The sequence below is a fragment of the Sturnira hondurensis genome, unplaced genomic scaffold (assembly GCF_014824575.4).
Source record: "Sturnira hondurensis isolate 20B ecotype Veracruz unplaced genomic scaffold, ASM1482457v3 Scaffold0000982, whole genome shotgun sequence".
NCBI lineage: Eukaryota > Metazoa > Chordata > Mammalia > Chiroptera > Phyllostomidae > Sturnira > Sturnira hondurensis.
In genome coordinates, this window is record NW_028073613.1 from 559,811 (window position 1) to 583,545 (window position 23,735).

General features: G+C 40.7%; 1 protein-coding gene across 1 annotated transcript; it reads left to right on the forward strand.

Annotated features, from left to right (window-relative positions):
* Nucleotides 1-298: 298 nt before the first annotated feature.
* Nucleotides 299-23,735, forward strand: ERCC6L (ERCC excision repair 6 like, spindle assembly checkpoint helicase). The gene is made up of 2 exons (XM_037057750.1): nucleotides 299-433; nucleotides 19,727-23,735. The coding sequence occupies exons 1-2, from the start codon at nucleotides 366-368 to the stop codon at nucleotides 23,391-23,393; spliced, it is 3,735 nt and encodes a 1,244-aa protein (XP_036913645.1). The 5' UTR covers nucleotides 299-365; the 3' UTR covers nucleotides 23,394-23,735.

The window sequence follows — 23,735 nt, forward strand, 5'->3', positions numbered from 1 at the left end:
GCACCATGCAGTCTACTTCACTCACAAGGATAGCATACACCCACGGGCGCGCGCGCGCACGCACGCTCGGACTGTCCTCAGCACCCTTTGGATTCGACTGAAGACGTTAGTCAAAACAGGAGGACACGCCCATTTCGCGCTACGGATCGCAGAAGGCCTCCTAGCTCCAGCGCGCGTATGCGCAGGCGCTCGACCTTTGTAGGCAGGACTCAAGTGGCGACGCCAGAACGTGCTGATGGGGATTGACCAGCCAGGAGGCCGACGGTTGGAGATGTTCCCTCCCCCATGCGCACAGCGCATGCGCAGGGCGGGAGCGAGCGAAATTCAATCTCCGGCGGAGATTCCTGGGACCTAAACTGAAAGTCATGGAGGCGTCCCAGGGGTTTGTGGAAGCCGAGGCTTTAAGCCCAGAGCAGGCTGCCTGTTACCTGAGGTATGTCTGGGCCTCTGGGTGGGTCCAGCTCTCAGGCCATGGTTGGGAGTCGAGGGGAGGGGGGACCCGGAATCTCCCAGGCGCCTAAAACTGAGGTGGAGCAGAGTAGGGCGCAGGCACCCGCTCAGATTTATAAAGTCTGGGGAGCCCTCCAGTATCCTCGTTTTGGGTCAAATAATTCACCGTTATGAACTCCTTAAGAGCTAGAGCTTCAATTGATCAAACTTTTTCTTTTTTTTAATATTCACGACTGGTTTTGCCAATAGGCAGATTAGATTAAATGTAGCTTTTCATGAGTCTTTCCAGCCTACCAAGCCCCAGACCTAGGGAATACAGAGACAAGTAAATTATCATCCCCCCTCCCCAAATTGCTTATAATTTAGTAGTGGAAAGGAATAGGTAAACCGATCATGTTTAATAAGTTCTGTAAGAGGCATAATGTGCAAGGCATAGTATGGGCATTAAAGGAGGGAATGGCGGACTACAAGGATTGGTGAGAGAATGGAAGGCCTCACAAGAGGAAGAGACATTTGTATTGAAAAATAAGTTGTTCTCCAGATGGCTAAGGATGGAGAGGGCATGGTGATGTGGGAATAAGCATTACAATTTTTTTAGATTATGATAAAATCCACACAACATAAAATTTACCATCTTAACCATTCTTAAGTGGTATTAAATACATTAACATTGTTGTGCGGCTACCACCACTATCCATCTTGAGAACTCTTTTCATCTTGCAAAACTAAAACTCTACTTATGAAACAACAGCCCCTTCCCCAGCCCCTGGCACCCATCATTCTACTTTCAATCTGTCTCTGTGAATCTGACTCTTTTAGAGACTTCATGTAAGAGGAATCATACAGTATTTGTCTTTCTGTTACTGGGTTATTTCATTTAGTATAATGTTCACAAGGTTCACCAAGGCATGTCATATGACATGATTTCCTTTCTTTCAGAATAGTAGTCCATTGTATGCATATATCACATTTTCTTTATCCATCGATGGACACTTAGGTTGCTTAAATCTCCTCACTATTGTGATAGTGCTGCTGTGAACACAGGTGTGTGTGCAGATAATCTCTTCAAGATCCTGCTTTCAATTTTTTTCAGTATATACCCAGAAGTGAGATTGCTGGATCATATGATGGTTCTATTTTTAATTTCTTGGGGAATTGCCATACTGTCCTCTAGAGTAGCTGCACCATTATACATTCCCACGAAAGGTTCCAGTTTCCCCACATCCAAGCTAACACTTATTCCCTGTTTTGTTATTGTGACTAGCCATTCTAATGATAGTGAAGTAGTATCTCACCGGGGTTTTGATTTGCACTTCTCTAATAATTGCTGATATTGAGAATCTTTATGTACCTATTGACCATCTGTATGCCTTCTTTGGAGAAGTGTCTATTCAAGGCCTTTTTTAGTTGGGTAGTTGTTGAGTTGTACCTTTTCATTTATTGGTTTTATTTTTTAGAGACAGGGAGAATTGATTTGTTGTTCCACTTATTGATGCATTCATTGGTTGCTTCTTTTTTAAAAAAGATTTTATTTATTTTTAGAGGGGGGGAGGGGAGGAAGAAGGAGAGGGAGAGAAACATCAATGTGTGGTGGCCTTTTGTGCATCCCCCACTGGGGATCTGGCCTGAAACCCAGGCATGTGTCCTGACTGTGAATTGAACCGGTGACCCTTTGGTTTGCAGGCTGGCACTCAAACCACTGAGCCACAACAGCCAGGGCCATTGGTTGATTCTTGTATGTGTTCTCACCAGGGATTGAACCCACGACCTTGGTGTACCAGGACGGCACTCTAACCAATTTGAGTACCCAGCCAGGGCTTGAGTTATAGTTCTTTATATATTCTGGATATTAACCCCTTATCTGCTATATGATTTGCAGATATTTTATTCCATTTTGTAGGTTGCCTTTTCATTCTGTGATTGACTCCTTTTTTCTTAAAGATTTTATTTATTTATTCTTAGAGGGGAAGGGAGGGAGAAGGGGAGGAAAGGAAACACCAGTGTGTAGCTGCCTGCCACATGGCCCCCACTGAGGACCTGACCCGCAACCCAGGCATGTGCCCTGACTGGGAATTGAACCAGGGCTGTGATTCAGTCCTTTGATACACAAAAGGGTTTTTTTAAATTATGTTTTACTGATTATACTATTACAGTTGTTCTGATTTTCCCCCTTTGCCTTCCTTCCCCCGGCCAGTTCCTTAGGCAATCCCCCTCACCGTTGTTCATACCCATGGGTCATGCGGATAAGTTCTTTGGCTATGCCGTTTCCTATACTGTATTTTACATCCCCATGGCTATTTTGTAACTGCCTATTTGTACTTCTTGATCCCCTCATCTCTTCACCCATTCCCCCACACCCCCTTCCCATCTGGCAGCCATCAAAACACTCTATATCCATGATTCTGTCTCTGTTCTTGTTTGCTTAGTTTGATCTTTAGATTCAGTTGTTGATAGATTTGTACTTTTTGCCATTTTATTGTTTATAGTTTTGATCTTCTCTTTCTGAAATAAGTCCCATTAAGCCCTGGCTGGTGTGGCTCAGTGTATTGAGTGCCAGACTGTGAACTAAGGGTTGCTGGGTCCTTTCCTGGTCAGGGCACATGTCTGGGTTGCAGGCCAGCCAGGTCAGGTTTCCAGTAGGGGGCATGTGAGAGGCAAACACACATAGATGTTTCTCTTCCTCCCTTTCTCCCTCCCTTCCCCTCTGTCTAGAATAAATAAATAAAATTGTTAAAAATAATAAATAAGTTCCATTAACATTTCATATAATAATAGTTTGGTGGTGATTAACTTCATTAGTTTTTTCTCTTCTGGGAAACTCTTTATCTGCCCTTTGATTCTAAATGATATCTTTGCTGGGTAGAGCAATCTTGGCTGTAGGTCTCTGCTTTTCATTTGAATATTTCTTGCCAATCCCTTAAAATTTTACTTTATTTTATTTTTATAGCTCAGTTTTTAAAGATTTTATTTATTATTTATTTATTTATCTTAGAGAGGGGAAAAGAGAGAGAAAGATAGGGAGAGAAACATTGATGTGTGAGAGATAAATCGGTTGGTTGCGTCTTGCACGCCCACAGCTGGGGATCTGGCCCACAGCCCAGGCATATGCCCTGACCAAGAATCGAACTCATGGTCTTTCAATTTGAAGGCCAGTGCTCAATCCACTGAGCCACACCAGCCAGGGCTGGTTCAATTCTAATTTAATTTATTTTTTCAATATACTGTACTTTATTTCTTTTACTGAATTTACTGAGGTGACACTGGTTAATGAAACTATATAGGTTTCAATTGTACAATTCTATAATCCATCATTGTATATTGTTTTTTGTGTTCACCTAAAGTCAGGTCTCCTTTCATGACCATTTATCCCTCCTATACCCTCTTCTACTTCCTCCTATTTCCCTTTCCATCTGGTAATCACCATACTATTGTCTGTGTTTATGAGTTGTTATTTTTTTAGAAGTTTTAAATTTATTTAGTAAAAAGGAAAAAATTGGGAGGGCCTGCGAACCACACGATCGCAGTTCGATTCCCAGTCAGGACACATGCCTGGGTTGCAGGCCAGTTCCCAGCAGGGGACTCATGAGAGGCAACCATACATTGATATTTCTCTCTTTCTCTCCTTCCCTTCCTCTCTAAAGATAAATAAATAAAATATTTTTAAAAAAGGAAAAAATTGGGAAGTGAACAATTCTGTCTCCCTTTTCAAAAACATAATGTTTTTCAGGCTCTTAAAAGCCAGCCCTGGCCAGTGTGGCTCAGCTGGTTGGAGCATCCTCCTGTAAACTGAAAGGTTTCAGATTTGCTTCCCAGTCAGGGCACATACCTAAGGTTGCAGGTTGCGTCCCAAGTTGGGGCACGTGGGAAAAGCAACAGATTAATGTTTCTCTCTCACACAGTCTTTCCCTCTCTCTCTCCCTGTCTTCCTTTCTCTCTAAAATCAATAAGTGTGTCCTTGGGTGAGGATTAAAAGAAAGCCAATAGGTCTGCTTACAGAGGAATAAAAGCACATTTTTGGACTAAGTTACTTAAGATTTGGGGAGAACAGTGGGTGGCAGTGTGGTGTGGTAGAGTGCTGGCTTTAGAGTTGAGCTGTTTGTGTTTCATATTATGGCTCTGACACTTGCTACCTGGGAGACCTCAGACAAGTCACTTGACTTTTCTGACCCTTAGTTTTGCCATCTGGAAAATGATGATAAGGCTTGAGGCCTTTAGTCCCCTCCCCTCCTTTGTGTGAGCAAGCAAGAGGGCCTCTCATAGGTTCCTTAACATGGCCTCTCACGCTGGCAGCTGTCTCTCACTCACTCCCAGGGGCTTTCTTCAGAACATTCTCAACTTGCCTCTCCTCCACTCCTTTCAACAGTCACCCCCTTATCTCACAGTCATCTTCTGGTGTCACAGTGCATACCTTCCTTTCACAATTTCCCTCACCCCTCAATTCTCAGAGTTCCCTTTACTCCTAAACTTTCTCAGTTCTCTCCTGTCTTCTTCCAAATTGCCCCTGACACTGAAACCACCGTGCATAAAAAGCATTGCCTTCCCTACCTTCTATTTTGTTCATAATTCTGCTCCTTGGCACAATCCTGCTGTCACAATTTCTGTCTGTCTTTCTCCCTCCCTCTCCTTTCTGTCCCTCTCTTTCCCTGTCTTTCTGCCTCTCCTGCCTAAGAGATGAAGGAAAACTTTGAAACTTGCTATCACACCTGCTTTCTTATTCACATATCTTCATCTGCTATCACATCCTATAACTGTGACACTGTGTCAGGTCTGCTCTCCCTTGATGATGCCAGCCCACCAGCTCCTCTCTTACCCTCTCTGATGCCCACTGCCCATTTGTGCTCTATGCCCCACATGCTTCTATTGTGTTGCACGCCCCACCATCGCCTCCCCTTTCTCTGGCATTCTCCCTCTCTCTCTCTTCCCCTTCCCTGCTCTGTCTCTGTTTCTTTCTGTCACCCATTATCTCTCCCTGTGTGTTACCTACCTCACTCACTCACTCTCCCTCTTTGACACTCACTCTCTCTCATGCTCTCTCCCATTTGTCCTTCTCTGTCACTCGCCAACCCCTTCTCTCTGTTGTGTATCTCTCTTCCTTTCTGTCACCCATCTGTTCACAGTCATCTACCTGCTTACACTGTCATCCATTCTCTCACCCACTTACTCTTTCTGTCAATCCACCCTCCTTTTCTCTGTCATCCTCCCCACTCTACTTCTGTCACCCCTTCCCCCTTTTGCTGTCACCCATGATCTCTATCACCCATTCTCTGCCTATTTCTCTATGACTCATTCTCTCTGTTACCCACCCTTTCCCTGTCATCTACTTTCTGTCACATTCCCATTCTTTCACACATCCTCTTTTTTCTCTGTCACTGTATCTTTCTGAGTCCAATCAGGCCGTAGAAGCCATACAGTATGTTAAAACATGAATTTTAATATAAAGAATTATTAAACTGATAAATGAGAGGCTATAGAAATAAGGAAATTGCATTATGGTTCCCTAGGGCTATGGAAGAGAACCCAGAAAGGTCACACTTAGAAGGGGGCCTCTTCCCAAGGCTGAGGCTCAGACCCCCTTGGAGAAGTTCTAGTTCTGACCACTGGATAGCAGAGAAGTATGTTATCTTGCCCAGGCCACGAGCTGGTCTGCATTTTCTAGGCTAACAGGAAGCAACCTTCTGGAGTGCGGATTGGGAGCAGGCTACTGTCGGCAGCCCATAACTTACACAAGCAAAAGAAGTAGGGCCTGGGGCATAGGCGAGCTGCTGGGGGAACTGGTTTCCATGTAGTGAGGGCTGCAAGAAGGTCATCTCCTGGCTAGGTGGACACTTCAAGGTCATTGTGGGACTGCATGTTCTTCGTGTGTGGCTGACCCACTGTGCTGCAGCAGCTAACAACTTCAGAAGAGCCCCTTCTTTCTGCAGTGTCCCTCAGGCGCCCTCTACTGAGAAAACTTAGCATTGTGTTGGCTGTATATGCTTAAAGGAATTCTGTCTGTTATCACAGAACAGGTATTGAGGAGTGAATTTGGAACTGAAAGGCAAAAATGATGACTGGCAGAGTCACCCACCCTCTTTCCTATGTTGTCCACCTTTTCTTTCTGTCACTCACTGTCTTTGCCGCCTTCTCTGTCACCCACTTGTTTGTACTCCATGTTGTCCACTCTCTCTTGCTTCATCCATCTGCTCTCTTTCTCCATTCTCCATGTCTCCCACTTTCTCATGTTACTCTATACAAACTGCTTTTGTCAAGGTCACCAATGACTTTCATATAACCAAATTTAATGGTCAACTTGTAATCCTCATCGTCCTTGACCTACCAGCAGTATTTGACAGAACAGATCACTTTTCCATGAAACACTAGATTAGCCCTGTCTGGTATGGCTCAGTGGATTGAATTGTGGTCTGAGAACCAAAAGGTCACTGGTTCGATCCCTGGTCAGGGCACATGCCTAGGTTTCGAGCCAGTTAGGGGTGTGTGAGAGGCAACAAAAAAAGAGACACTCAATTCATTTGGCTTCCAGGACCCCCTCATTCTTTTGATTTTCTTCCTTCCTCACTGGGTGCTGCTTCTCAGGTGCTGCTGATTCCTCCTCATATCCTCAATTGCATTTTCTTCTAATGTACTTTAAAGTAAATTCTCAGACATCACAGCATTTTGTTTTAGTATGCATCTCTAAACCAGAACATATTCTTACAAAACCATCATACCATGTTACACCTAACAAAATAAACTAATTCTTTGTTATCAATTAATGCATAGGCTATGTTTAAATTTTGAAACAGTTTTAAGTCTTTTTATAATGGGCTTGTTTCCATCAGGATCCCCAGAAAGGATTTGATTATATTTCTTAAGCCTCTTAATCTTTTAAAAAAGATTTTGTTTATTTTATTTTTTAGAGAGGGAGAGAAACATCAATGTGTGATTGCCTCTTGCACACCCCCCGATAGGAACCTGGCCTGCAACCCAGGCATGTGCCATGACTGGGAATTGAACCCACAACCCTTTGATTCACAGAGCAGCACTCAACCACTGAGCCACACCAGCCAGGGCTAAAGCCTGTTAATCTTGAACAGTCCCTCCCCACCTTCCACTTTTATTTCTATGCCAATAATTTGGATTAGTCTGATGGCTTCCTTGTAGTATCATTCACTTGTTTTCTTATCTCCTGTAATTGAAATTTAAAGGTTTGATAAATGAGTGGATAAGGAAAATGTGGTGTATATACACAATGGAATATTATTCTGTCATAAAAAAAACACACAAGAAAATCCTGCCATTTGTGACAACATGTGGGTAAACTTAGAGGGCATTATGCTAAGTGAAATAAGTCAGACAGAGATAAGCACCTTATGATCTCACTTATATGTGGAATCTAAACACAAAACCACCAAGCTCATGGATGCAGAGAACAGATTCCTTGTTGCGAGAGGAGGGTTATGGGAGGTGTGCAGAATGGACGAGGGTGATCAACGGGTGCAAACTTTCAGTTACAAAATAAGTAAGTAGTGGGGATGTAATGAAAAGCATGACAACTATAGTAATACTGTACTGCATATTTGAGAATTGCTAAGAGTTGTTAAAAGTTGCTAGCCCAGGGAAAAATTTTTTTCTAACTATGTATGGTGACTGATGTTAACTAGACTTAGTGTAGTGATCATTTTGCAATATTTACAAATATCAGATCATTATGTTGTACACCTAAAGCTAATATAATGTTGTATGTCAACTATACCTCAATAAAAAAATTAAAAAGAAACTGTTCTAGAGCAAAAAAAAAAGATTAACATTCAATATTTTTGCCATGGATACTTAGTAGGGGAGGCAATGTATTTAATATTACATCATAGCAGGAAGCATGTAGTGTCTGATTTTCTTGCTTTTAGTAATGTTAAGTAATGGATTCAGGTTGGTCACAGGCTGATCATTTCTTTGCAGAGTTGCATTTTTTGCTTTTCATGGATAAGTAATATATTGGGCACACCTGAACATCTTATGAATATCCAGTTCCCCATCAACCTTTCATCCATTGATAACCATTGCCCAAAATCAGTTACTTCATTATGGATTACAAAGTGGTGATTTTCTAATTTTGCCATTCCTTCCGTATTTGGTAGTTGGAATTCTTCTGTTAATGTTCTTAATGTTGGAGCGTTGGACTGCCGTGGTTTTTTAAAAAATTATACTTCTTTCTTTGTTGATCTTACCTAGGTTCTTGTCTTTAAATTCCATCTTTATACTGACAGTATTCACATTCTTGACATCAGTCCTGACCTCCTCTGAATTCCAGACTCCTGTATCCAAGTACATACTTGACATTTCTCCTTGATGATAGTCATATGTAATGTAACTTGTCCAAAACCAAAGGATGAAAACCACAGACAGAAACCATGTGTTCACCATGTGTTTTTTCTAGGTGTAGAAAAAATTTTAACAAAATCTAGCACTCTTTAATGATAAAAACACTCAAGCTGGGAATACAAGATAACTCTGCCAGCCTGATGAAGGGTATCTACAAAAACCCAAGTTAACATACTTAATGATGAAAGATTGAAAGCTTTCCCCCCTTGTATCAGAAACGAGACAAGGATGTCTGCTCTTTTAACTTCTATTCAATATTATAATTTATTATAATTCAGCATTGTAATAGAGGTTCTAGCCAGGGCAGTTAGGCAAGAAAAAGAAACAAAAGACATGTAGATTGGAAAGAAAGAAGCAAAACTATATCTGTATTTGCAGATGGAATAATCTTTTATATAGAAAGGCCTCTGAATCCACAAAAAACTGTAAGAGCTAGTAAACAAGTTCAGCAAAAATACAGGATACAAGATCAATATTAAAAATTCAGTTGTATTTCCATACATAGTAGTGAATGAAATTAAGGGAACAATTCCATTTACTGTAGTACTAAAAAGAATAAAATGCTTAGTAATAAATTTATCCAAGGAAGTGCAAGACTTATTATACACTGAACATGACAAAACATTGATGAAGGGGGTTCCAGAAGGCCTGAATAAATGGAAGGATAGCCAGTGTTCATGGATTGGAAGACTTAATATCGTTAAGATGGCAGTACTCCCCAAAGTAATATACAGATTCCAATGCAATATCTGACAAAATCCCAGCTGTTTTTTTCCTTTTGCAGAAATTGACAAGCTCTTATAAAAGGCTTTTGGAAATGCACAAGTCCCAGAATATCCAACACAATCTTGAAAAAGAACAAGGTTGGAGAACTCACAGTTCCTCATTTCAAAACTTGCTACAGAGTTATTGTAATCAAGACAATGTGGTTCTAGTATAAGTACAGACATGGAGCTCAGTGAAATAGGATTGAACATGGAGACTCTTTCCTGGAACAATATAAAACACCCATACTTCAGACATTTTTTCGGTGCGGAGATTAAGGTTGCTGTTGTGTTTTGTTGTGTGTGTGTCTATGTATGTTGGGTTTTTTTGTCCACTCAACAAGATGTGAAATCCACCTTATGGTGATAGATCTTATACCCTGGCCACTAGGGTACATAAGTAATATTCTTTAAAACTTTTGTTTTGAAATATAAAACAGTTTAATGACTTACTATTGTAACCACCACATAGGTCATGGTTTGTTTTTAGATTTATACTCTTGTTGTAATGGAAGGTCTTGTCTACTTCACCACTGACATGGCCTGAAGGTGAATTGAAGGCAAACATGAGGGTTCAGGACTTCTTTCCAAACAACCCTAGCTTTGTTCAAATTTAGGAATAAGTGTTTGGAGCCCCGGCGGGGTTTTGCACTCTAATGTGATGGTTAACTAGATAACTTTAGGCTGGGAGATTGGAGGCTTGAAGCACTAAAAGTCTATACCTATTGTAAAAGAAGTTAATATTGTTCTTGGAGAATTTAAAAAATTTTAAATTAGACTTTGTCTCAAAGGGCCAGTCAGGATTTTCACCACCTAATGCTTCCCAAAATAATAAAACTTTTTTCTGCTGAGGACATTGGCTGCTATCATCTATCTGGATGCCAAAACATATTTACTGTGCCAGAAAAAAAGGATAATTTTGGTTTTGGCATAATTGTTAATTAGCTGGGGTTTTTTCCAGAGTAATTAGCCAGGAGGGTCAGCTGCTTTCTGAGGGCATGTTGTTAACATGCAAGAGGTTGCTCTCTTCCTGTTTATTCTGGCAGACGGGTATTTACCCAGTTCAACCAAAGTTACAAAGAAGGGGAACCAGATCCTTGCCTGCCTTTACCCACTTTGAAACAGGCCTTGCTCTTCCTGTCTGTTTGTATTCTTTATGTGACAGAGTATGAGGAACCTGCAAGAGCACTAATAACCTTGGATCTCTTTGGGTCCATATTATGCTTTGGTCCAGTTACTTCTTACGTGTGGAATCTGAAGCCAGTGACAGATAGTATATACTGCAGAAAGCCGTAAACTGTTTTTAAGTGATTGGTCTTACATGTGGACAGTATTAAACCCCAAATCAAACCTTGTGTAGGCTCTGATCCTGAGAGCTGTAGGGCTACCCCTCACCTTTTTGGAGAAAGTATTCGGAGGGGAGAGCCAGGCAGTCAATGGTACTTTTTCAAGTCGAGATAAACCAGAGGTTACAAACTGGCAGCTCATGAGCTGTGTTCACATATAAGTTTTGTTTGCCCTGCCCAGGGTTTTAAATATATATATTTGAATGATTATGCCCCCTTCCACCTGGTACTCCCTGTTCCCTCTATCAATCTCCCCCTCCCTTAGATCATGTCAGTGGGTCATGCATATAAATTCTTTGGCTTCTCCATTTCCTATACTGTTCTTAACATCCCCCTGTCTATTCTCTATCTACCAACTTGTACTTCTTAATCCCTGTACCTCTTCCCCTATTCTCCCCCTCCCCCCCCAACTGGTGACCCTCTAAATGCTCTCCATATCTATGATTCTGTTTCTGTTCTCTTTGTTTGCTTAGTTTGTTTTTTAGATTCAGTTGTTGATAGTTGTAAACTTATTGCCATTTTAATGTTTATAGTTCTGATCTTCTTTTTCTTAACTAAGTCCCTTTAACATTTCATACAAGAATGACTTGGTGATGATGAACTCCTTTAGCTTTACCTTGTCTGGGAAGCACTTTATCTGCACTACCATTCTAAATGATAGCTTTGCTGGATAGAATAATCTAGGTTGTAGGACCTTGCTTTTCATCACTTTGAATACTTCTTGCCAGTCTCTTCTTGCTTGCATAGTTTCTTTTTTTCCCCAATTTTTTAATTTAATTATTTTTCAAGTACAGTTTTCTGTCGATTATTCCCATCCCATCCCACCCCCCCGTGCTCCCCCCTCCCTTCCATTTCCACCCTTCTCAGTTGTTGTCCATGTATCCTTTATATATATTCCTCTAAATCCCTCCCCTATTTTCCCTGAAATTCCCTCCCCTCTCCCCTCTGGTCACTGTCAGCCTGTTCTCTATTTCAGTGTCTTTGGTTATATTTTGCTTCCTTGTTTGTTTTGTTGTTTAGCTTCCTGTTAAAGGTGAGATCATATGGTATTTGTCCTTCAACACCTGGCTTATTTCATTCAGCATAATGATTTCCAGTTCCATCCATGGTGTTGCAAAAGGTAGGAGCTCTTTCTTTCTTTCTGCAGCATAAAATTCCATTGTGTATATGTACCATAGTTTTTTGATCCATTTGTTTACTGACGGGCACCTAGGTTGCTTCCAACTCTTGGCTATTGTAAATTGTGCTGCTATGAACATTGGGGTGCATATGTTCTTTGGGATTGGTGCTTTAGGGTTCTTAGGATACAATCCTAGCAGTGGAATTGCTGGGTCAAAAGGCAAGTCCAATTGTATAGTTTCTTTTGAGAAATCAGCTGGTAGTCTTATGGGTACTCCTTTGTAGGTAACTCACTGCTTTTTCCTTGCTGCTTTTAAGATTCTTTATCTTTAACCTTCGGTTTTTTAATTATGGTGTGTCTTGGTGTGGTCTCTTTGATTCCATCTTGTTTCGGATTCTCTGTCCTTCCTGGACTTGAGTGTCTGTTTCTTTCACCAAATTAGGGGAGTTTTCTTTCATTAGTTTTTCAAGTAAGTTCTTTTTTAAAAATTTTATTTATTTTTTATTTTTTAAATATATTTTATTGATTATACCATTACAGTTGTTCTATTCCCCCCTTTCATTCCCCTCCACCCTGCACACCCCCTCCCCCACCCTTCCCCCTTTTAGTTTATGACCACGTGTCTCAAGTTCTTTAGATTCTATATTTCCCCTACTATTCTTGCCCTCCCCCCTATCTATTTTTTACCTACTCTCTGTACTAATTATTTTCTGTATCTTCTCCCCCCTTCTCCTCCTCCCACTCCCCTGTTGCTAACCCTTCCGGTGTTCTTCATTTCCATGGTTCCACTCCTGATCTAGCTGTCCTCTTGGTTTGCTTTTGTTTTAGGTGTGGTTATTAGTAATTGTGAGTTTCCTGTCCTTTCACTGTTCATATTTTTTTAAAAGATTTACTTATTTATTTATCCTTAGAGGGGAAGGGAAGGAGAGAGGGAGAGAAATATCAATGTATGGTTGCCTCTCGTGCGTCCCCTGCTGGGAACTGGCCTGCAACCCAGGCATGTGCCCTGACTGGGAATCGAACCGTGATCATCTGGTTCACAGGCCCGCGCTCAATCCACTGAGCTACACCAGCCAGGGCAGTGTTTATTATTTTTCATCTTCTTTTTCTTAGATAAGTCCCTTTAACATTTCATATAATAAGGGCTTGGTGATGATGAACTCCTTGAATTTGATCTTATCTGAGAAGCATTTTATCTGTCCTCCCATTCTAAATGAAAGTTTTGCTGGATAGAGCAGTCTTGGATGTAGGTCTTTGGGTTTCATGACTCGGAATACTTCTTTCCAGCTCCTTCTTGCCTGTAAGGTCTCTTTGGAGAAATCCACTGACAGTCTGATTGGAACTCCTTTGTAGGTAACTGTCCCCTTATCTCTTGCTGCTTCTAGGATTCTGTCCTTCATTTTAATCTTGGCTAATGTAATTATGGTGTGCCTTGGTGTGTTCCTTCTTGGGTCCAACTTCTTTGGGACTCTGAGCTTCCTGGATTTCTTGGAAGTCTATTTCCTTTGCCAGACTGGGGAAGTTCTCCTTTATTATTTGTTCAAATAAGTTTTCCACTTGTGGCTGTTTCTTTTCCCCTTCTGGTACCCCTATAATTCGGATGTTGGAATGTTTAAAGATGTCCTGGAGGTTCCTAAGCCTCTCCTCATTTTTTGAATTCTTGTTTCTTCATTCTTTTCTCTTTTGTTGTTTCATTCTTCCTTCTGGTCCACTCCATTGATTTGAGTCCCAGTTTCCTTCCCATCACTATTGGTCTCCTGTGCATTTCCCTTCATTTCAATTCGTTTAGCCTTCATTTGTTCCTCTAATTTGTGGCTATAATCAACCAGTTCTGTGAGCATCCTGATCCCCAGTGTTTTTAATTGTGCATCTGAGAGGTTCGCTATTTCTTTGTTGCCTAGAGTTATCGGCTCTAGGGCTTTGAGTTCTTCTTGAGCCATGTTTTGGACTGTTTGTGCCTGTTACAATAAGGAGCAGAGCCCTAGGTGTTCACCAGGGCCGGGCGACCCAGTTGCTGGGTTGTGATGCTGTATGTGGGTCCGGGGTCAAAGGAAAGCAATGACGGGCCCCCTCTGCTGCCTCTCGCCACCGCAGGCGAATGTGCGACCTCGGTCAACCCGCTGCTGGGTTCGCCTGCTGGGGCCTGCGTGGTCTGTCTCACTGCTCACTCCTTTGCTGGTTTATCTGCGTGCGAATGTGTGACCGCAGCCAGCCGCCTCCCTATGCCCTCACTGGGTCCGCCCAACACCGGGCTGCCTGGGTGCCTGGGGTCAGGGGATCTTTCTTGCCTGTCCCCGCTCCGCTGCTGGTTTCACCCCTCTTACTGATCTGGTTGAATGGTTCGTTGTTGTCAGACTTCCGTATAGTTCAATTTTCTGTTCTTTGGCTGCATCTTTGTTCTCCAAACCTTTGTTGTATTCAAACTTGGTTGTGGGAGAAGGCACAGTGTTTCCACCTATGCCTCCGTCTTGGCGGAAGTCCTCCCAAACTTTAAAAGGAGTCAAATTGGGACACAGGCTGCAATATATGGATGAACCTTGAAAACATTATGCCAAGTGAAATAAGCTGGATACAACAGGACAAATATTGTATGATTCCACCTGTATAAGATACTGAGAACAGGAATATTCACCTAGAGACAGAAAGTAGGACAGAGGTCACCAGGGGTTGGGGACGGAGGAGAATGGGGAACAGTTTCTATTTGGGTGATGAAAAAGTTTTAGAAATAGATGGTGGTGATGGTTGTATAACATTTTAAATGTAATTTCTTTGAAGTATAATTAAAAATGGATAAAATGGCAAGTTTTATATAGATTTCACCACAATAGAAAAACCCCAGAAGTTTCTTTTTCTCATGGTTCTGGAGGCCAGAAGTCTGAAATCAAGGTGTTATCAGGGTTAGTTTTTTTTTCTTAGGATATCGTGAGAATCTGTTCCTGCTTGTCCTAGCTTTTGGTGGTGCTAGCAATCATCTTGCAATTTTTTGGCTTGTAGATGTATCACTCCAATATTTGCCTCTGTCTTCCAGTTTTCCACTCTGTCTCTCTATATCCAACTGTACCCCTTATAAAGACACCAGTCAGGTTGGATTAGGGTTCACTCTTATCCAATATGACATCATCTTAACTTCATTAAATCTGCAAAGATCCTAATTCCAAGTAATATCACATTCACAGGGGGATGCCATTCAACCCACCACAAAGCCACTACCATGGATAAAACCCTGGGGGGAATACATAGAGTCAGAAGGACAATGACAAAATGATCCCCAGAAAAAGCAGCATTTATAAGGGGACAGGCAGAGGGAGAGGAAGTCAAGATACACACTGAGAACGAATGGTTAGAGAGGAAGGAAGAAATCCAGGAGAGTGTTGTATACCATTGTCCCCAAGGAGTAAGAACTTCAAGAGGGAGGTGGTGGTCAGTGGTATTAAATGCAGCAGAAAGGTCAAGGAAGGTAAAGATCAGGAAGTGGCCATTGGATTTGGCAATATGAAGGTCACTGGTGCTCTTGGTTAAAACAGTTGCATTATAGTGTTTGGATAAGAAGCCAAATTGCATGCAGTGTTATGACTCCCAGTTAGGTATGACTCCAAACTGAGGCAGCAATCTATGGGCAAAGCCGTCTTTCCTTTTTTCTTTTTTTTTTTTTTGGATCCAGTACTCAGATTCAGTTATTAACTTTTCAGTATACTTGTTTTTATCACATGTCCTGAGCCAATCTATGTTTTGGATACATTTCAAAGTTAATTGCAGGCATCAGGGTACTTTCTCCTACTTTAACATGCATACCATTAATTAGATTTCAATGTTTCATTTGTTTCTTTTGAAATAAAATTTACATAGAAAAATGTACAGATCTTATGTTGTACATTTGGTGAGTTTTTTAATTTTAATTTTATTTTTTTAGAGAGGAAGGGAGGGAGAAAGAGAAAGAGAGAAATATGGATGTATGTGAGAGATACATCTATTGGTTGCCTCTTGCACACCCATAACTGGGGACCTGGCCTGCAACCCAGGCATGTGCCCTGACTGGGATTTGAAGTGGCAACCTTTTGGTTCACAGGCCGGTGCTCAATCCACTGAGCTACACCAGCCAGGGCCATTTGGTGAGTTTTGACAAGTGCATACACCTGTGTAACCCAAATCCCTGTCAAGGTATGGAACATTATCATCACACCAGAAAGTTCCCTTATGCCCCTTCCCCAGCAGTCCCCACTCCCACTTTCCAGAAGCAACCACTGCTGTGATGTTTTTCACCATAGATTAGTTTTGTCCACTCCAGAACTTCATATGAATAAAATCACACTGCTTATACAGTTATGGTTGGCTGCTTTGTCTCAGCATGCTTTTGAAATTCATACATGTATGAATTTATGCATGGATTAATACATCTAGTACTTCACTTTTTTCTGTTATTGAGTAGTATCCCATTGTATGAATATACCACAGTATTAATCCAATCTGGTCACTTGTGTTTTTTTTTTTAATTAATTCTTAGATGCCTATCTCATAAATGGGGCAAAGCTGGGAAAAACTACTTATTAAATAAGAGGAACCTCAGAAAAAAAGAGGAACATCACTGAGTCCTGATATATAGCTTAAAGCAGCTCTTAAAGTGTGGTTTGTGGACCATAAGCATTAGCATTACCTCATAAAGTTACAGAAATAGAGATTCTTGGGCCTCACTACAGAATCAGAAAATCTGTACTGGGGTCCAGCAGTCTGTGTTTCAACAAGCTCTCCAGGAGATTCTGCAGAATATTGAGACATCCCTATCTTAAAGAATGAATTCAGTGAAGTTATCTTGGAGAGCATTCCAGGAAGACGAGGTTGCTGTGACCCTAAGTTTAGAGAACACAAAGTAGCAATGACGGGCATAAGAGGTAAAAAGTAAAATGTTTAAAGCAGGAAGTGACAGGATTTAAGGCAGAGAGGTCAGCAGTTCCTGGCTGTTTTGGAATGCCAAGCTAAGGAGCTTAAACTTCATTCTGTAGGCCACAGCAAGCCAGTAAAGATTTTTTTGTTAACAGTTTCATTGAGGTACAATTGACATACTATATATTCACCCTTTTAACATGTACAATTTAGTAATTTTTAGTATATTCACAGAGCTATGCACTGATCACTACAATTAATTTTAGAACATTTTTATCATCCCCAAAAGGAATTCCTTACCCTTTAGCCATCACTATCCCCAGTGCTTGAATCCCCTAGCCTCAGCTCCTGGCAACCACTAACCTACTTCCTTTCTGTGTAAATTTGCTTATTCTAGATATTTCTTGTAAACTGAATCATAAAATGTGTGGCCTTTTGTGAATGGCTTATTATTTCATGTAGTAAAATGTTTTACTACATGAATCAGTATTTTATTCCATTAATGGCTGCATAACATTCCACTGAATGGATAGATCATTTTTCTCATTCACCAGTTGATGGATATTTGTGTTATTTCCTCTTTTGGCTTGATGAATAATATTGCTATGAACATTCATATACAAAATTTTCTGTGGATTTTACAAGAGTTTTCATTTGTCCTGGGTTTGTACCTGGGAGTAGAATTCCTGGGTCTATATGTAACTCTATATGTAATTTGTTGAGAAACTGATAGGCTGATTTCCAAAGCAGCTGCACCATTTTACTTTCCCACTGACAGCGTTTTGAGAGTTCCCGTTCAACGCTTGGTGTTTTCTCACCTTTTGATTCGGGCAATCTTAGTGGTATGAAATGGAATCTCATTGTGGTCTTAGTTTGCATTTCTCTGGTGAGTAATGATGTTGAGCATCATTTCATGTGCTTATTGGCCATTCGAATATTTTCTTTAGAGAAATGTCTCTTCACATCCTTTGTCCATTTTTAATTGGTTGACTTTTAATTATTGAGTTTTAAGAGTTCTTTATATTTTCTAGGTACAAATCCTTTATCAGATATATGATTTTCTCCCATTTCATGGCTTGTCTTTCTACTTTCCTGATGGTATCCTTTGAAGTACAAAAGTTTTTTTTAGAAAGATTTTATTTATTTTTAGAGAGAAAGAAAGGGAAGGAGAAAGAGAGGGAGAAAAACATCAATGTATGGTTGCCTTGCGTGCCCCTTGCTGGAGACCTGGCCTGCAACCCAGGCATGTGCCCTGACTGGGAACCAAGCCAGTGACCCTTTAGTTCGCAGGCCTGTGCTCAATCCACTGAGCTACACCAGCCAGATGAAGTACAAAAGTTTTTAATATTGATGAAGCCCAATTTATTTTTTCCTTTGGTTGCTCATGTGATTGGCATATATCTAAGAAGCCATTGCTAAATCCAAGGTAATGAAGATCTGTGCTTTTACTTCCTTCTAATAGTTATTGTAGATTTAGTTCTTATTTAGGTCTTTGATCCATTTTGAATTAAAATTTTGCATATAGTGTGAGGAAGAGGACCTATTCATTCTTTTGTACATGGATATTCAGTTAAAAAGACTTTTTTTTCTCAATGAATTGTTTTGGCATCTTTTTGAAATCAATTGACCTTAAACTACTGAAGAATTTTAAGCAGAGGAGTGACATGATTCCTTTTATATTTTAAGACAATATTGTTGGCTGCTTTGTAGAGAGTGAACTGGGGAGATCAAGAATGGATGTAGAGAGACCAATGAGTAGGAAGTTGCAGTTTCCAGGCCAAAGATGATCATGACTTGGACCACAATAGTGGTAGAGATACAGAGAAAGACACAAGTTATAGTCAGTAAATAAAGTTAACTGGACTTGGGGACTGTCTGGCTGGAAGAGTAAAATGGGGAGAGGTCTAGGATGACTCATATTTGGGTTGCAATCAAGGATGATCTTCAGATTTCCAACTTGTTTGCCTACGTGTATGGCATGTTTTTAGAGAGGAAATAATAATTTCAATTTGTGGTTAATTGAATTTGAGGTACCTGTGAGACTTTCAAGTGGAGATGTCCAGAAGGCAGTTAGAATATGGGTTTAGACTAGAGCTTGGGGTAAGACCTAGGTTGGAGAGAGTGATTTTGGAGTCATGAGCACACAGGTGGGAGTGGAAGCTCTAAGAGAACCTGAGGGGAGTAAAAGGAGTGACAAGAGGGCCCAAGACTCAACTCTCTCAGAGGAAAAATAGGAGTCCAGGAAGGACACAGAGGAGAAATGGCCAGTGATTGGGGGTGGGGTGTGGCGGAACCAGGAGGAATCTATCGGGATCTGGTGGAAGGAGGGAATTTTAAGGAAGGGGGGAGTTTAAACGAGAGGAGTGATCAGTAGTGTCAAATGCATCACAAAAGTCCAGGAAAATAAAGCCTAAGTGCTGATATATTTCTTTCCTGTTTCCATGCTCCCACAATATAGGTTGGTTAGTTGATTTTATTTTTTTAAAAAATCACTCTGTACTACTTAAGGGTGGCAGTGTTTTTTCAGTGCTGTGGAACAAATAACCTTTGCCACATACATTTCCCACAACTAGCGCATGAAGGTGTTGCTGGCAATGTCTGGTGGATGTTTGTGTCTTAAGTGATGCCAGCTTTCATTGGCATCTTCTGTGCTAATCCTCATCTTGAACTGAGGTTATTAAAAGCCCAACTGCAGTTTGGATTTCAAAATGGACTCTGAAGTATTTTTAGATGGGATGTTCAATCTGTTATCTTTCTTTCTTTCTGATCTTAATACATATACATCTTTTTTTTTAACCTCTTTTTAAAAGATATGTGAAAGAGGCCAAAGAAGCAACTAAGAATGGAGATCTGGAAGAAGCATTTAAACTTTTCCATTTGGCAAAGGACATTTTTCCCAGTGAAAAGCTGATGAGCAGAATCCAAAAGCTACAGGAAGCCTTGGAAGAGTTGGCAGATCATGGAGATGATGAATTCACAGATGTGTGCAACTCTGGCCTGCTGCTTTATCGAGAACTGCATGACCAACTATTTGAACACCAGAAGGAAGGTGTAGCTTTCCTATACAGCCTATACAGGGATGGAAGAAAAGGTGGTATCTTGGCAGATGATATGGGATTGGGGAAGACTGTTCAAATCATTGCTTTCCTTTCTGGTATGTTTGATGCTTCACTTGTGAGTCATGTGCTGCTGATCATGCCAACCAGTCTTATTAGCACATGGGTAAAAGAATTTGACAAGTGGACTCCAGGAATGAGAGTCAAAACCTTTCATGGTCCTAGTAAGGATGAACGTACCAGAAACCTCAGTCGGATTCAGCAAAGGAATGGTGTCATTATCACTACATACCAAATGTTAATCAATAATTGGCAGCAACTTTCAGCCTTGAATGGCCAAGAGTTTTTGTGGGACTATGTCATCCTTGATGAAGCACACAAAATAAAATCTTCATCTACTAAGTCAGCTGTGTGTGCTCGTGCTGTCCCTGCCAGGAACCGCATCCTCCTCACAGGAACCCCAATCCAGAATAATTTACAAGAACTGTGGTCCTTGTTTGATTTTGCTTGTCAAGGGTCCCTGCTAGGAACGTTAAAAACCTTTAAAATGGAGTATGAAAATCCTATTACTAGAGCAAGAGAAAAGGATGCAACTCCAGGGGAAAAAGCCTTGGGATTTAAAATATCTGAAAACTTAATGGCAATCATAAAACCCTATTTTCTCAGGAGGACTAAAGAAGAGGTACAGAAGAAAAAGTCAAGCAACTCAGAGGTCAGACCTTGTGAAAAGAATCCAGATGTTGATGCCATTTATGCAATGCCTTCCCTTTCCAGGAAAAATGATTTAATTATTTGGATACGTCTTGTACCTCTACAAGAAGAAATATACAGGAAATTTGTGTCCCTAGATCACATCAAGGAATTGTTAATGGAGACACGCTCACCTCTGGCTGAGTTAGGTGTCCTAAAGAAGCTGTGTGATCATCCTAGGCTGCTCTCTGCACGGGCTTGTCATTTGCTGAATCTAGGGGCTGTCAGATTCTCTGTTCAAGATGAAAATGAAGAGGTAGATTCCTCAGATGTGGACCATATTGGTCAAATATCTGATGATACACTGATGAAAGAATCTGGAAAAATGATATTTCTAATGGACCTTCTTAAGAGACTGCGAGATGAAGGGCATCAGACTCTGGTGTTTTCCCAATCAAGACAAATTCTAAACATCATTGAACGCCTCCTAAAGAATAGGCACTTTAAGGTATTGCGAATCGATGGAACAATTACTCATCTTATGGAACGAGAAAAAAGAATTAGCTTATTCCAGCAAAATAAAGATTACTCTGTTTTCCTGCTTACCACTCAAGTAGGTGGTGTTGGCTTAACATTAACTGCAGCAACTAGAGTAGTCATTTTTGACCCTAGCTGGAATCCTGCAACTGATGCTCAAGCTGTGGATAGAGTTCACCGAATTGGACAAAAAGAAAATGTTGTGGTTTATAGGCTAATCACTTGTGGAACTGTAGAGGAAAAAATATACAGAAGACAGGTTTTCAAGGACTCATTAGTAAGACAAACTACTGGTGATAAGAAGAACCCTTTCCGATATTTTAGTAAACAAGAACTGAGAGAGCTGTTCACAATCGAGGATTTTCAGAGCTCTGCAACCCAGCTGCAGCTTCAGTCTTTGCATGCTGCTCAGAGGAGATCTGATAAGAAACTAGATGAACATATTGCCTACCTGCATTCTTTGGGGATAGCTGGAATCTCAGACCATGATTTGTTGTACACACGTGATCTATCTGTTAAAGAAGAGCTTGATGAGTTAGAAGACTCTCACTATATTCAACAAAGGGTTCAGAAAGCTCAATTTCTGGTTGAATTTGAGTCTCAAAATACAGAGCTCTTAATGGAAAGACAAAGAACTAGAAATGAGGGGATCTTGTTGAGAGAACCTGTATTTACTTCTAAAAAAAGGGAGAAATGCCCTGAAGTGAATAAACCACAACCTCAGCCTTCACTTCTTTTAACTACTCATCATACCCAGGAGGAAGAAATCAGTTCCCAAATGGCAAGTGTAATCATTGATGATCTGCCTGAAGAGACTGAGAAACACTACCTTTCAAATATAAAGATGAATGTTACCATCAGACAAGATGGTAGGCACCCACATGAAAGGACATTTGATGCTGACTTTGTAGCTTCTTTACCCAAGGAGTGTGCAAGTGTAGAAGAAATTTGTACCAACTCATTATTGGGAATGGCTCTACAAAAAGAGGCATCACAAGAGGGGCCTACACAGGATGTAGTGCAAGACAATTCTCTGGGAAGTTTTAATTATTTGCTTAGCGAATCTGTTGGAGCTGAACTTGGGCCAAAGCTAGATGAACAAAAGGATGATGAGATTTTACATCAGTGTAATCCCTACCCCACTAATCCCATAACAAATGAAAATCAAGATTCTAAACCAAATGCATCTGTTATTGAAATAACTGATGGTGACTTGTCAGTATCCCACAGTGCACTGCAGGATGCTCAAGCAAATGAGACCAAGTTGCAAGAGGAACCTTTAGCATCTTCACTACAGTATATGTGTGATTTCAATCTTTTCTTGGAAGACTCTGCAGACAATGGACAAAATCTTGCTAGTCAGTCTTTGGAGCATGTTGAGAAAGAAAATAGCTTGTGTGACTCTGAGGCAAATTCTAGAGCAGGGTTTATGCATAGCAAAGCAGGGCTCAGTATGGATCTTTCTGAGGAAGATGATGAGTCAGAAGTAGTAAATGTAAAGGTCAGAAGTAAAACAAGGAGGATCGCTTCAGATGGTGAAGATGAACATGATACTTTTAAAGATACTTCAAGCACAAATCCATTCAACATATCTCCCCTTCAGTTATTACCTGTGAAACGATTTGATGCTTCAACTCCCAAAAGTGACATCAGTTTATCTGGAAGGTTCTTTTCACCTAAAATAGCTGATAGTATAAATAAGTCTGTAAACTCTAGAAGATCCCTGGCTTCTAGGAGGTCTCTTATTAATGTGGTTTTAGACCATGTGGAGGATATGGAGGAAAAACTTGAAACCAGCAGTGAAGCAAAGGTAGCTGAAGATTATCTGGAGGAAAGCAGTGGTGAAGCCTCAGATTGTACAGAAGAGGAACCTTCCAGAGAAACCCTGTCTTCAGAAAGTAAGTCCAGCTGCGTAACTACACCTAAGTTTGGTGCCCTAGCTCAGGAGGCCTCTCCTGGTGACCCTGGGCTTTTGTCTGGTGGACAGTTGGTGGATTCTCCTCAGGATAAGGATAAGGCAGGAGAGGCTATGAATGACTATGAGACTCTTGTAATGCGTGGGAAAGCATTGAAAGAGTGTGGAAAAATACAGGAGGCCTTAAACTGCTTAGTTAAGGCACTTGATATAAAAAGTGCAGATCCTGAAGTCATGCTCATGACTTTAAGTTTGTATAAGCAACTTAATACAACTTGAGAATATAACCTGTGTATTGTATTTCAAAGAAAAACTGAGTATGAGGTAATTTGTCGTAGTTGGATTCTTTGGGATCATGAAGCACTCAGTTTTAAGGTGAGAGATCTCAAAGGCAAGTTTTGTTTCTAACTTTTGTAAATTCTGCCTTTATTCATTGTTTCTGCCCCCCCCCATAGATATGTTCTGATATTGTTTTAGGCATACTCTATAAATCTAATAGACCTATGTGATTTCTAGAAAATTTTTCTGTGAAATTACTCTGGCCATTTTAAAATTTATTCTGAAAATGATCACTTTTGTATATCACAGTTCAGATACGATTATTAAAGTTACTTTTCTCAA